This window comes from Micrasema longulum, unplaced genomic scaffold, assembly GCF_059751315.1.
Source record: "Micrasema longulum isolate JH-2025_06_02 unplaced genomic scaffold, ASM5975131v1 h1tg000615l, whole genome shotgun sequence".
In the NCBI taxonomy this organism is placed as follows: domain Eukaryota; kingdom Metazoa; phylum Arthropoda; class Insecta; order Trichoptera; family Brachycentridae; genus Micrasema; species Micrasema longulum.
In genome coordinates this window covers 152,356-168,749 of record NW_028277811.1, presented here as the reverse complement: position 1 = coordinate 168,749, position 16,394 = coordinate 152,356, and the positions used below count along the sequence as shown (strand labels likewise).

The 16,394-nt window shown below is 32.0% G+C and overlaps 1 protein-coding gene across 2 annotated transcripts in view; it reads left to right on the top strand.

The window, feature by feature from the left end:
- Positions 1–16,394, top strand: part of LOC148280105 (alpha-N-acetylgalactosaminidase) — a 164,716-nt gene that overhangs the window by 144,623 nt on the left and 3,699 nt on the right. For both annotated transcript variants that reach the window (XM_088228926.1, XM_088228925.1), the window contains exons 4-7: positions 11,694–11,787; positions 13,102–13,277; positions 14,772–14,933; positions 15,274–15,471. In XM_088228926.1, coding sequence (XP_088085052.1) covers positions 11,694–11,787; positions 13,102–13,277; positions 14,772–14,933; positions 15,274–15,471 — 630 coding nt within the window. The remainder of the gene's footprint in view (positions 1–11,693; positions 11,788–13,101; positions 13,278–14,771; positions 14,934–15,273; positions 15,472–16,394) is intronic.

Below are 16,394 nucleotides of genomic sequence, written 5' to 3'. Positions count from 1 at the left end.
GAGCCACTTTACACACTGCGTAACATTCACCATTCTACCCATGTTTGAACATCCACATTTCCTCAACTCTTCCATCTGTTGACTTTTGTGAAGTAAAAGAGCTGAAACCTTTATCGTGTGGGTGAGATTCATCCGGCTGAACCAAATCACCTACTAAGCAACGCTTGAAAACAATTTTCCAATTTTTATACTTCTTCTTTTACCAGGTAGTTAATTCAATGACAGGTCATTAGCCCTGTAAATGCCTAGACTTCCATATTCCCTTCTCAAAAATGTTTTCTCTCTCTGTTGAAATAAATTTAAATCTTAATTGATTAATAAAACTTATTTCATAAAAAAAAATGAAAAGGATATTTAATATTGTAAAATTGTATACTAAATTCACTAGTAGGCATTGAGATATAATATATAAAGATAACACTCCATACAAATCCGAGCTAAAAAGGACAGGGATTGACCAGCGGAGATAGCATATGTCGTCACGTCGACTTTGAAGAGAAAAACAAGCAGTACAGTAAAAAGCACGGACTGTTTACATCGGTCTACTGTAAGTTTTATTGTTAAAAGGCTTACAGACTCTTATTATAAAGCCAAATGTTTTGTAAGCTTTGCTTACTGTCTTCTCTATATGGTCTTCATGTCTTCATATGTCAAATTTTTATCCAAATATACACCAAGGTCACGAGTACAGTCTACTTCAGTAATTTTGCAAGCATTTATGAGGTAAAAAATTGTATTATTTTCTTATTTATGGTTAAAGTCACTTTGAAGCATTTGAAGACATTTAAATAAAGGAAATTATAATTGCAGTATTTAACCACCCTATCTAGGTCTCTTTGGAGGTTGTTAATATCTTCTAAAAGTTTAATTTTGGTAAAAAATTTCATATCGTCGGCGTACAGGGAAAAAAGTATGTAACTATACAGGGTGTTCTTTAAACCCTGTCACATCCGAAACCACGATGATCAGTATGATGAGCAAGAAGAAATATTGGCACATTTAAATATATTTTTAGAACAAATAATTTTTTTTTAAAATAAAATATTAAAAAAAGCAAATGGTTGCTTACTTCTGCAAGGGTAAAACGGGGAGGGGAAAGGGGGGGAGTCTGATACTGCGCCGTGCTCCCCTCACTTCTCCCCTGCAGAAGTAAGCAACCATTGGCTTTTTAAAATATTTTATGTTCAAAAATTTTCTTTGTTTTAAAATTTTTTTTTAATATGCCAATATGTCTTCTTGCCCATATTGCTCATCGTGGTTTCGGATGTGACAGGGTTTAAAGAACACCCTGTTTATCCGTAACTTAGAGGATAAAACACGAAAGCCCACTTTTTGTCGTTTTGAAGTTAAACATGCGGGTTATCGCAATAAGCTATTTTATATGTGAATAACACTGAAGTCCACTTTCTTCATAAAAATTCTTTTTTTATTTGAAATAAAAATCAGAAATCTACTTTGTTTTAGTGCAAAAAACATCAGACATGCTATTTTAAAATATACTATTGTTATCGAAATCATCATTATTTAATATTGAGTGTTCTTTATAGATTGAAATTATCTCACTTTGTTTTTATATACGAGTACCACTTATATTTTTACAATTTGACAACCAACTAGTTTCGGCCATACTATGCCTTCTCCAGGGTTAATTACAAACTAAGATAACATATATAAAATTTTCACAGTGAGGGTAGAGTGGGCGTGGCTACCGGAGTAGAGAAGAGAGGGGGGTTGTGTGTGGATTTAGGGAGAGAGAACGTATTTAAAATATGACTATTACTAAGATTTATTTGATTATTGATAATATTTACATTTTTATTTACAGCTTTTCTAATCTCCAATATTTCAAAATAATAGTTATGTTAGTTTGTAATTAACCTTGAAGAAGGCATGGTATTGACGAAACTAGTTGGTTGTCAAATTATAAAAATATAAGTGGTACATTAAAACAAAGTGATTTTAATATATTAAATAATAATGTTCCACAAAGTAAGTGCTTCAAACATAAAATTATGAAATTATTTCATTTAGTTCAAAAGTTATGATGCTTTGTTAATCGCCCAATCACAAAATCTTGTTTTCTGAACATTTCGTTCAATGTTACTTCCGTAGTTTATTTAGCCTTTAACTCTTGTGTGGCTGTGATGTCACACTCGTCGACATAGGACACAAGACTTAATATATCTCTCTTATTTTTTCAAATGATGAATTCGTATTTTTTGTAATCTTCAAAAAGACATATTCACACCCGATTTGCAAAGTAAAATGATTAAAACTATGCTAAATGTTAATGCAAAAAGTATTTATCTTTGCTACGCGAAGAATGAATGTCCGCTAACTCAGCAACACATCTCTACAGATTATACAAGAGAGAGCACGAAGATAGAAGTCACAACAAGAAAAACAATGACGCTGTTCTGCGTCGGGTGTCGTCTTAAACAAATTTAGTCTTAAGTCGGTTGATGACAATGATGGGGGACGCGTGCGCGTAACATGAGCGGCGTATTTGTGATTTTAAATTTATTTTGCTATAACAGGGTTAAATTTTATGTTTATTCGCATAAATTATGAAAAAAATTATTAAACAGTATGTCTCAATGTTTTTTTTTTTTTTCAAATGTCTAATCTTTAGAATATTCCGTCTTTTACTAGTGGTAACACGATGTTACATCACCGCGCGCAAAGGGATTATTTACCACATTCTTTTGAGAGTTAAGGTTCATAATTATCATACGGTAAAAAATATTTTATATTATTGATATTTAAAGAATTAACTTTGTAAGCTTACATTTTACTAAATGTTATTAAAAAATATTTGTACACAACCACTTACTGGCTTTTCTACACCTATCTCACCCTGTACCTCTCACGCTATAACGATTAAACTAACGCTCCTCCCTTTATCTCCTCCCTCGTTTTTCAACTATTTCACGAAAAAATAAGAAATAAAAATACGTATCTATGAAATGCGTATTTGCCAATACTACAATGCAATTTGATATAATAGTAAAAAATAAAAATCAAGTATATGGTAATAAAAATAAACAAGCATTTTTTTTAATTTATGGAATTGAATTGTCAATAATTGTTTGACGAGCAGCTACAAATAAACTTGATATTGTGGACTTACAAGATAGTAAAGAATTGGACAAAATGTCTGCAGCCGTTCCATAAGTGTTACCTAACCTATGCAGTCTCGGTATCAATGAATTGTTTTGTTGGTTGGAAGGAGTACTGGAGCAATGAAACAATAAAGTATTCCTAGTGTTGACAGCAGGTACTCTAAAATTAATCAATTCAAGTATTTTTGGTGCGTCAAAAAGACAGTTTACAATTTTATACAGTACAGTGAGATCATTAATAGTTCTTCTTTCAGAAAGTGTTGTTAGGTTAAGCAGTGTTAGTAAATAGTCATAATTCACATTTTGTATTGGAATGTTTAGTTTGTAGTTTATATATCGTAGAAATTTATGTTGAATGTTTTCTATATTATAAACATGAACATTATAGCAGGGTGACCATATTGATGAATTAAAATCTAAATTATTGTGGATTTAGCATGTTGGTTTGATTAGTGTCCTGACGAAAAGACGGGTACGCCTCGAAACCGGTAGACATGGAAAAGTCAATAACTATTATGATTGTCTACAGTACTTTTACATCTTAAGCTTAGAATTCAAAAAGATTTTGGCTGGTTTGATATTCTTGCACAAATTAATATCTAACTATATAGATGCCCATGATATTATTGCTCAGATAAACATTAATGTACCTCGCCGTAACTTGCGTACCAATCCTGTCTTTGCTGTAGGAAATTATAAAACTAACATCGGATTATTTTCCCCTGTGCCAAGGAGCCTCAGAACAGTGAACGAAATCTCATTAAACGGTACTGTCAATGTGTTCCTAAAGCAAGGGCAGGCATTTAAAGAGCAAGTGGTGTTGTCTCTCCTGACTCGTAATGTCACACTTGCCATTTCCGCCTAGATTATGCTATATACACACCTTTTGTTGATTATACACTTTGTTAATTTAAGTAGATTTTAAGAATGTTTAGATTAAGTATTACATATTAATGCCAATCAATTACGGCTTACTTAAGTCTGTTGATTAGCTTAAAAAATATTTTTTTTAAAGTGGTTGTGTATTTATTATTTATTTTCTTTATTAGGGCCTACTACCAAAACTTGATAACATCGGCCAAAAACAAGTTACATTTATAAACATAAGAAAAACATAAACAGAAAGGAATAACAATATAGATACAAACAAAAGACAAGAAAAATATAAGTACAAGAATAACATCAAAATATAAATTGTAATAATAAACACATATCCAAACCAACATAAATTGAAATAGGCACTAACAGAAAAACCCTGTACAAATATTTAATACCATTTAGAAATATTTAAATTTGGAATTCCTACGCAAACGAAAGTCAAGCCCCGGAAAAATCAGTCATTTTAAAAAAATCGTAATTTTATAGGTACGCACCTTATTATTTACTGCAGAATCTCAATGTTGCGTTGCTCTGTTATTTTTTTTTTTTAATGTATTGAGAAAAGGTTATTTGTACAAGTAGGTGTGTGGTGCGTGAGAAATTGTGATGCAGCCTATTAAACATTATGTACGCTGTAAGATCATAGCGCACAGATTCGACCTTATTTAGATTATGAAGTCATAAGATGGCGAAACTCTGGTAATAGGTACTCTCGGTAATGTGGGAACGGTGCGGCGTATCAGACGTTTCCTCTAATCACAATCATTTCTTCACTTCGATTAATATTTCACAATAGTACTTGGATCTGAGTAACAAGCTAATGACTTCCCCCGTTCTTTCGCGAATTCACAATGGTGTATTGGGTAGGGAAAAAGGAAAACCAACACAAATTCACCGAGCTGAAATCAATTTGAAGCTGGCTATCGAAACTGTCGATACTAAGCAAAGTTATGGAGAAGATAATTTATTACGAACTATTCAGCAGTCTCAAGCATCAAATTAGACCACAACAACACGGTTTTGTCAAGGGACGCACCGTTGAAACGAATTTAGCATGCTTTAACGGAGGCGTTCAATGTCTCGATGGATAAACGCATCCAAGTCGATGTCATACAGTCGAACTTGGTTATTACGAGGAAGATGGGACCGATTGAATTTGTTTGTTATAAGCATTACTCGTTATACCAGAGAAAGATTTTTTTTATACAATCGCTATTGCACATTGTCACTAACTAAACAATTCTTTTTTTTTTTTTTTTATGTTAGGGAAAATAATAATAAAGGCTTACAAGCATACCTATCACATGAAGACATTATTACATTTAAAATCGTCGTTTACAAATTGTTTTGTGAACTTGCAAATCCTGCGTTTCTTTGGATACAAAACCATTGGAGCAATGCTTCATCGACATTAGTACGATCGCACTTTCAAAATTTTTTTGTGTCCGTGATATTCTTTTCAAATACAGACAAATAAACATCCTTATTTGTCCTCAGTGTTAACACTGTGGATGAAGATAGAGAAAACTTTGTACACACTTCCACATTTTTTGCGCCTCGTTCGATTTTACGAATAATTGCCACTTTTTCACGAATTGAGACACCTCCTCTTGTTAGCAGACATGTTTATAATTCAGGGGTTAAGTTTTAACTGATCTGATCTATTTTAACTGATTTGACATCACCCACTTGTAATGTTTATTGTGTATTGAAATAAGCATAGAACAATACAAATTCTAAAAAAACCCCGTAACAACCACCGAAACAAGCATGTCATTCATAAACTGCAAAAGCAGCTGTAAATTGTAACAATGTGCCGAACCGGCACGTACTAAGTTCACAAAGCTTGGATTTTTTAAAAACCATGTGTGTTCATTTTTCAATATTGTCGGCGAAAAATCAAATTAGGTACTTAAGACACTTACATAGCTATCGCAAACACAATCCGATCCCAACGCCCGGTGGTATTTATCCTTTATGTCAGCCGACCGTTTGGATTTTCTTACTTAGGTTCTTATTTCGAAAATGATGATATTAACAATTGAAGATTTTTTGTGTTATTTTTGACAATGTTTTTGTTCGGTATGTCCGAGAAGTAGCTCGTTATAACAGTGAATAATTGTATGGAAAAATCCATGAACTAAAATGTCAACTAATGTTTCCTCGTTACATCCGAGATCTCGCTATTTCCGTGATCGTTATAACCGAGTTCGAGTGTATATACCGACTATTCGAAAGCGAAATTAATTATAAAATACTTTGACAAAAACTTTGGAGTTATGGCATAATTAATATTAACATTTAGAAAATAACACATAATGAGAACAACAAAGAAACAAAGCAAGTTTAGCACCTTTTAACTAAATATAGCACAACAATATATACGCCAAAAACCTTTTCTTACACAAGCAGAACAAATATATAAAAAAAACGCTTTTAAGAATAAAAAAAAAGTGAATCTACTAAAGGAGATAAGGTCATTAACATCACATGCCATGCAGATGATGCTGTCATAGTGATGATGAGAACATATCTATTTCAGTTAGTAAACATAAATAAATAAATAAATAGTAATAATAAATATAACTTTATTTACACATTACGTTTATTGTTAATAATAAGTTTGAAATCATTTTTAGTTTAATATTAAGTATCTATTATATTACAACCGTATAATTGTATATATGATGTTAGATTTCAATAAATAAATTAATGAAAATATTTTGAAAACAGACAATATTTATCTCTGTTTCGGATTAAAAACATAATTATGCATGTGAAATAAAACCAAGATCCTGGACGAGTTCATTCGAGGCAGTGAAATATTGCATAAAATACCTTTAAAATCAATATTTATTCTCTTTTATTTTTTCCAAAATGTACTCTAAGAAAAGATAAGTATCACATTATACGAATATCGATAAAAATGTGGGAAATTGATTGAGAAAAAATAATTGTATTTTCATTCATATTTTTTTAAATAAAATTATTAAAAAATAGGCCTTCAAGAATACGCGACATGATTGATCGTGACACTCGTCACGTCAAGATTCAGTTTTGTCTACAATGTTTGGCATTTTTGCTTATTATGTGTATGGGCCGATATTTTCGCGCGGTTTTTAATAAGGATTTTTTAGTTGTGAATTATTAAATAATAGTTTTGCGGTATTTATGACATTTTCTTCCAGACAAAATGCACAAAAAAATGATACAAAATAACTTATGTACCTATGTAAATAAACGCAGATGAAATAATATATTTATTTATTTAACGTTTTTTACATAATGTTATTTGTACATTGGCGGGCTTATTGCCAAATGGCAATTTCTTCCAACCAATAAAATAAAAGTTTTATTTTTATAATTCAAGTTACAGAACATATTCAATAGAAAATAAAGATTAAAAAGCTAAAGATATATAAAAACAGAAATAAACGTATTTGTTTATAAATTACCTTAAATCAAAACTATTACTCAATGAGAAAAAGGAAAAAGAGGAAAAAGGAAAGGAGAAGAGATTAAGGAAGAGAAAGGAGATGTTTCTCCAGAAGTGATTTAAACAAAGAAAATGTAGTAGCATCTTTGATGGTGGATGGGAGATGATTCCACAGTCGAGCCGCATGGACACCATATGAGTTAGAGAAGAAAGAGGAATTGTGGATGGGTATTAAGAGAGTGCCTTGAGTATTAGAACAAATGAATATACGACGCTCACTTCATACAAAGTACATACTTGAATGATTGAACGTGAAAAATTCACGTGAATCGTAACGGGTAAGGGGCGTGGCCAATGCAATGAAGCGTTTGCGCGGGAACTCAAAATTATAAATTCAAAATTATTTTTTATGCATCTAATAAGTGGAAAAAACTTTTTTATCGAAAATATTTTATAGACACGTATTACGTCATAATATTTAAAAAAAATAAATATCCCTATTGCTAATTTTTCATTATTTGAGTTTATAATAACGTATGGGATAAAATCATAGTTATTCAACCGGAACCAATATGAAATGGAATGGCCCACGCTCAGACGCTGAAGTCATTGTGTGCATTTTTTCCAATTTATGTTATGGCTTAATTTTAAGATGCATTTTTTTAAAGTGTATTTTTGTAATTATATTTCTATGTAAATAATATATATGGATAAGGAAAAAGACTGATATCCATGTGCGAGAAAAGAATCCTGTAGTTCTTTGGGCATATTTCCAGGGGAGATTCTGATAGTTTGGAAAAAACTATTCTCCTGGGAAGTGTCGAAGGGACAAGGTCGCGTGGACGTCAACCGACAAGATGGAGCGGTACAGTCACTGAGTTATCAGAATCATCACTGACGAATGCCTATAGAAGAGCACAAGACCGTTCCAGATGGAGGGAGACTATCCACAGACGAGCCATGCCTGGAGTCAGGCGTAATCACCATCCTCAGACATGAGGCACGGATTGAAGAGAGAGATGGGGAAAAAAAAAAACAAACAAATATATTTTTTTAATATATCAAAATAATGCAGGGCCTATAGTATTTACACAGTATTCCATTATTAAGAAAGTTGTATCACTAGAATGATTCAATCAGAGAGATAACCAAAGACTCCTTTATAAATCACTCAAAACTTTGCCAGTTTAAGGAATTTTGTGGTTCTGCATCATTTTAGAGCAGTATCATTCTTATATTTTAAAAATTTATCAAAACCATTATCATAACTCCCAATCATAACACTCGCCTTACTTAAAATTATAGTTTAGCGATCCTTAAAATTTGTAATAAATATAATAGTAGAACGTTAAATTATATTGTATCTCATATTTTTTATTTAATTGCTACCGACATTAGACTTAGTAATAGATGTAACAAGAATAGTTGGTAAAATACAAACGTACAAAGTTATAAGCCCATGTATTGAAAATATTAAGCGCTTCGTTTTATTTATGTTTCTATTAAATGTAAATTGCTACGTCTGAGTAAAGCAGTAATTACAGATTACAGTTGTAATTACACGCTTACGCCTCTTTCTTTTCAGTTTTTTCTCCATTATGAGTAGAACGAAACTAGAACTAATTGAAGAAACGCTACGTGCAATAGTCTGTGTCATGACCCATTATGCTAAGATAAAGCATTAGCAAATATCTAAAAAAAACCTACTATAATAATTTTATCAGGAGTGTGTACATTGTACAATGCTCTCGATTACAGCAACACATTAAAAGTTTTACCGATGTTAATCGATATACGTATTGCTCCATCAAGAGTGCCACTAAATGTATCAATCTGAGAAATATTTTCAACCAAACTAGTATTTTTTTTTTAAATACGTAATTCCATGAAAAGGGCTTCGAACTATATTATTTTAATTTTTAACCTAGAGTTTATAAAAAATGACACAAAACGCTTGTAATTCTATTAAAAAAAAAAAAAACTTTTTTCATTAACAACACCATTGTTCAATTTATTATCTTAAAATAATTGGAACGAATTTTACTTAAATACTTTGCCTTTTTATGAGTACTAAAGTAGCTAAGTTTATTCTAAATTTTAAATGACGTAATCTGCCAGTTGGCAAGTAATTATATTATTTTAGCTTTATAAAACTTTTCAGTATATTTTGTATCAGTAATACCTTACAAAATAATTTGAATATCTGATTTTTTTTTTTGATAGCGTGGTTTTGTAAGAATGTCATTTTAATATGACAAAATCGTGAATAATACGAATGAGGAAGTTCGGTGGTATTTTTTTTTGTCAATTGACTATGAAACTAAGCCAAAAATTTTTTTTTCAATTTTTATATATCGTATTATCAGCGCTACGATTTTTTTAAGTTTTGTATTTCTGAAACCACTCCGCGTGTGACGTCAGAGGTTCTTTTCCGGCTATTCTCGATTAGTTCTTCTCATTGGTCCATCCACGGCAAGCAAACCGGAAGTCTTCCATAGTTCTCATACCATAGGTTGATTTATATGAACCAGTGACGTCATTCAAAGCAGTTCGTTTTTATTGAAATGTTTTTTTCCTACATTTTCAGAAAACTTTGCCGTACAATTTAATGCTCCAATTTTTACCGGCGCAAGAAAACATTTATTGTATCCAATTTCCCGTAGAGCTGAAGTTCCTCAATATAATTTAATCCAGCCAAACTTGGGCACACCCAAAATATTGTCGAAATATTCATTTTTTTATTTTTCTTTAAAATACTGAAAGACGCAAGACGACATAACTAATTTAATTATTAGGAGTAGTATCCAGTATTCGTCCACAAAAATAAAAAACATGGTCGAGTTTTTAGTTTACTACTCTGTTTTCTCATGCATGTCAGTGGACAATTGTTTTCAGTAATATACGAGTACATATTTATATTATATCGTTTGTCATAGTAATACGAACATTATAATGTGCGTGCATCTCAAATTCCTTTTTCATGCAAGATGCATTTACGAGCGTTGCATGACACTTTCAATTAGTATCCAGTGTTTCTAAAGTATTTGGTTATTTATTAAAATAACTACTGTTTTATGAAGATGCACCTACAGTCCATCCAATATTTAATACTTTTTGCCTGTGTGTGCGTTAGAGAACGTTTTCAAATAAAATTAGTTTCAAAACATTGCGTTTGCTAGAAAAATATAAAAAAAATATAATATCGTAACTAGTCTTCAATGGAAAAAGGAATAAAGACAGGAAAATACATTTTTTTTATTTAAACCAAATATTTATTTATTTAATTAAATTTACAATACAGCACAACTGCGAATTACACTGTATATAAATTATTAGTATTTACAAAAAAATACAGCAATTAGTCCTTGAAAACTATAGCAAACAAAGACAAACATTTAATAGGGAAATATCACTTTATTAAAAACATTTTTTTAAGTAATAAAGGTCTATGAAATACTATAAAATAAAAAATAATATCATGATGCGAGGTTTTGGGAGAAAAAAACCACAATAGATTAAATAGAACATTAGTTGCTGTATATTACACAAAAAAAATGCTTTTTAAAATAGTTTTATAGAAATACTCTCGAGAAGTTGAAAAAAAAATATGGACCATAAAATGACTAAATTTGTATATTTTTTTACCAAAAAAAGTACGTATGAAAAAATCTAATTAACATATTACAACAGAGATGAAAAACATTTTACCGAAGCTAATATAAATGTCTAGGCATCTACAGGGCTTATGACCTGTCATTGGCTGGTTTAAGTGGCCAAATTACACACTGTGTAACATTCGCCATTCTGCCCATATTTTAACATCTATATCCCTTTAATTCTTCCGTGTGTTGATGTTAGTGAAGCTAAAGAGCTGGAACCTTTATTTATGCGGGTGAGATTCGTGTAATTGAATTATTTCACCTACATTCTAGGCAACGCCTGAAAGTGTATTTTTTTCAATTTCTATACTTCTTCATGGATCAGGTGGATTTATCAACAATATTTTGAGTTTGCCTTCAAAAATTTGGACAAACTCAAAATATTGTTGATAAATCTAATAAATTTGAAATGTACGAAAATTTAACGCTCAAAATTTAAACTATGACGTTTTGTTTTTTTATTATATGTTTTACTTTTGTTTGAGAAACCGTGGCCAGTTTTGATTAGAATATTGTGAAGCAAATCAATGATTTGTCATCACTTAACTTGCTGAGTAATGATTACCTTTATGTATAATTATTGTTTTCTTTTTCCAGGTCCACTCCAAGGGCTTGAAGTTCGGTATATACGAAGACTATGGAAACTTCACCTGTGCAGGATATCCTGGAGTCATTGGACATCTCCACACAGGTAATGCTTCACATAATTAGATATGGTCATCATCACACCATGTACAAAATGTTTTATAACAAAAATTTCAACAGAACGGAAACAAGCGAAACAATTTTAATATCATTATACACAGCAAAGAAAACTATATTAATCATTCTACCATGTGCCCCCAAACATGTACGGCAACGAAAAAGTCTAATGATATAAAGTACCTTGGTACTATCTAAGATGGTAATATGCAATGAAAATTACAAATAAATGCCATAGTAAAATGAGTCAGAAATCTTATTTACATATATTTGTTAGATTAAGAAACGTTCTCTCTCCAAAAAATATATAATCTGTTTACTACATAATCAAATAGATTATTCTGCAGTATGGAATCATAGACTGGGGAGGAGCTTACAAGATTAATTTATGTCCACTTTTGATTGCCCGAAAAACAATTAAAAAATTTAAACTAGATATACCCTCAATTAATGACATCCTTAAAAAGCAAGCCAACAAACTTTCAAAAAAAAAAAACACTAATTTGCAAAATTCTCGAAACTCTAGATTTCCAAATTATTTAACTTTACAAAGATGCAATACAACTGCAGCTTTAAATCATTATTCATGTGTTGGAAAAAAACTTTAAAGATCTTCCAGAAATCTTAAACTCAATAGCAAATTTTAAAACATTCAAATCAAAATTTTAAAAACACAAGAGACCCACCCTATCCTGAACTCCATACGGTAGAAAATTGTGTATCTTTTAGGATTTAATATATAATTTAAAGAAATTTGTTTTAGATAGTAAATATGAAATGTAAATAAAATATAATATACTCGTATATCTTCTTCCAAGTCGGTCCCTCAATGCTGAGGATGGTGATTACCATTAACACTTCTGATTAGTCTGTTCCACTCCAGTCTGTCCTCAACCCGACGAACTGACTCGTCAAATTTTAGCCCCGTAGCCTTTATTTGGTCAGTCCATCTATATGGGATTCTACCCCGGCTTCTCCTACCTTCAACTCGGCCAGACACTTTCTTTTTCTAGATCGTCTGGCTCATGTCTAGCAATATGTCCACAGAAAGACAGTATCCTTCTCAAACACACCACTAATAGACTCGTATATATTTATGTAAAAATAAAAATAAATGTAAAACGAACCTCCTCTCTTAACACGAGTTTCCCCTCTATTCGAGAGGTGTATCAGTACAAACCATTTGTAATTTTATACTTGATTTTGTCAACAGTTACCTCCAAAAAATGAAAATAACCCAACATGTTTTGATTCAAGTTATCGAAAGCCTTTATACCTATATTTGAAATGGCGTGGTTTTCAGATGCAGCCACCTTTGCATCGTGGGATGTTGACTATGTCAAGCTGGACGGGTGTTACGCTCTTCCTCAGGATATGGATTCAGGATATCCTGAGTTTGGTATGCACCTCAACAATACCGGACGCACGATGGTCTATTCATGTAGTTGGCCAGTCTACCAAATATACGCCGGAATGCAGGTAATAACAACAATAAATCATCATCATCATTCCCTTTGTGCACCTCTCACAGTTCCATACTTCATTCAACGTTCAATCATTAGTGTGGCAATATATCACATTTTTTCAAGTCCCATATTACTAGTGTTGTAGATAAATCTAGTAAGATGCTTGGATTTGTACTTTGAAACTCTAGATATTTCGATAATACTACTGCGATTCGCACATTGCATAATACTCTAGTCCGCAGCATACTAGAATACTATTCCATCATTTGAGACCCTTCTGAATCAAACCGCATCTTTGAAATAGTGAAGGTTCAAAAGCGATTTTTGCGATACTTATATTTTAAAGAAAATAATAATTATCCATCATTATTTCTAGCAGCGATGCTGGATTACAACACCCTCGAATCTCGTCGTCAATTTTTTCTTGGGAAACATTTCTATAGGCTGATTTCTGGAAGTATATATTATATAATCCAAATATACTGAAAGAGATCAGTTTGTATGTTATCAATAATTATACTAGAGCGAGATCTCATGCACTGTTTTACACACTCAGAAGCTGTACAAATCCAAGTCAGAATTCACCTATAAATCCGATTGCTGGATACTGCTTCTGCAGATAATATGGATCTTTTTTCTGTGCATATCGGCAGTTTAGCAGCCATCTGCTTTCTATTTATTATTTTATAAATTATGTTTACAGTCTGCATAACGTGATGGGTTAAAACAGCCTGTCAAGCAATGCAGACTACAATTGTCAAATAAGTAAATAAATATGAAGCAAATTGTATTCGCATTGAAAAAATAAAAATCCTCAAATAGATTTCTTCTCTACCCCCACGGTAAGATCCATAATTGTACCTATAGTAAAAATAAACAAACTCAGTAACTATGGGTACGTTTTTGTGTCGCTACTTTTAAAAATATTTTACTCTGTAGGGCGCGTCAACGTGTATAGGTCGATGGTTTGTTCATTTAACTTTTGTTGTGTTAGCTACAAGGATTATGAGAAAGTGACAAAAACATTAAGCACATATAAATCATCATCATCATCATTCCCTAACCGCACCTGATGGTGCATAGGGCACTGTATTGGTACACCAATCACAGCGTATCTTGATCATTTTTGTTACATGAAGGTAAGATAATCAGTCTTACGTTTCAGGTACCATGAAATATTCTAGTGTAAAAACACCCTTTAAAACAAATATTTCATATCAACAATGTCTGGAATCGAACCTGAGACCTCTTGCATGGTAGGCAAACATGCTGACCATTACACCACGAGGCCGGTGTATATTCAAAATGTATAGTTATTCAATATGTCAATGTGGTTATTCAAAAATTATCCATGGCAATAATTATTAGGAAACCTTTATTACAAAAGCCATAAACAAGTTTCCAAAGATATCACTGTTTCTCCTAGTATTGATTTAAAAATATTGAAATAAACTACTTTGATTTCATATCGGCATGCTCTTAATTTACTTGTGATGTTTTCTTGCAGCCCAATTTCTCCTCCATCATTCAGCACTGCAACTTGTGGCGCAACTTTGACGACATCCAAGACTCCTGGGCATCTGTGGAGTCCATTATCGACTATTACGGCAACCACCAGGACACCATTGTACCGAATGCAGGCCCAGGACACTGGAACGACCCTGATATGGTAAAACTAAAATATAGAAACATTGGTGTCTATTATTGTGAGTCCTGTAAATTTTAAAAATCAATGTATATGTTCCTTTGATCTTTAATTATTGAAGTTAATATTCTGTTTAGATTGTACATTGTAAAACTGGCAAGGCTTTGCTATTTCTAAATTTGAGCACATACTCGTGTATAGATTAAATGAACACAATCGAAAGTTTGATGCTTAGTAAACTTAAAAATGATTTAAATAAAAAAAACATGCATTAAGAAGTTTAGTAAGTTTGTCAAGTGAACAATAAAAATACATAAATTAAGCACTGTTTATGTTATGGTTAATATTGAAATTTTTCTTCTAGTTGATTATCGGTAACTTCGGCCTATCCTACGAACAGAGCAAGACCCAAATGGCCATCTGGGCCATCTTAGCTGCCCCCCTCCTCATGTCTGTAGACCTGAGGACCATCCGGCCGGAGTACAAGGCCATCCTCACCAACAGGAAGATCATCGCTGTCGATCAGGACCCCCTCGGAATCCAAGGCAGGAGAATATACAAGGTATTGTTTATATTTAAAGCATTGACTTTGTTGTCAAATATTTCATTTGTTTTAACTCTTCTTAGTTATACTAACATTGAAGTCCGAGAATGGACACAGCAGCAGATTTTTACACAAAAAAAATTAATAAGCTAAAACGCTTTTAAGAATGAACTAAGTGGCAAATCTAGGACTAAGGGAGATATGGTCATTAACATCACATGTTACGCAGATGATGCAACTATTGTGACAGAATCAGAGGATAATGTTACACAAGTTTCATCTAGCATCTCAGAAATTTAACATGAGCTAAATCTATCTCAGTTAGTAAATTTTCTTTCAATATTTCATAATTCAAATAGTGATATGAGTAATTCTAAGTAAATCACACATTAACTTGTAAATATTAAAATACAATATCACCTTCATCATTACCGCAGCATGCCTGTATTGCGGATAATCCATACTCCTCTCTACTTACATTATGTACACGCATAACTTCTGCTGACAGAGAGGAGTCACATACATTCAGTGAATAAAAGAACACGCTTTGATTCATACGAGTTTACATTTCTCCGTACCTTACCCACCTCCAAAGTGGCGACCCCAATGTGATCTGTAAAAATGATTAAAATTTCTCTTACTTCAGTCATGTTTCAGAAATGTTTGACGGTCATCAATAAAGCTAACAATTCGCGATCATACGTACCTGCAAATAATCAAATATACTAGGAGAATGTTAAGAAATTTTAATAAAAGAGCCCACGAAATGATTGAACAATAATTATTTTTCAGAGTTAGCAAATTATTTAATAATTTCAAACTGCAATTTTAAGTAAGATATGAGATACAGTAATTTTGTGCAATCTATTAGAGTGCAGACCACCTTGTATATTAGAGTGAGGTTAGGAATGAAGAAACTCAGAGCTATGGGAAATTGGATA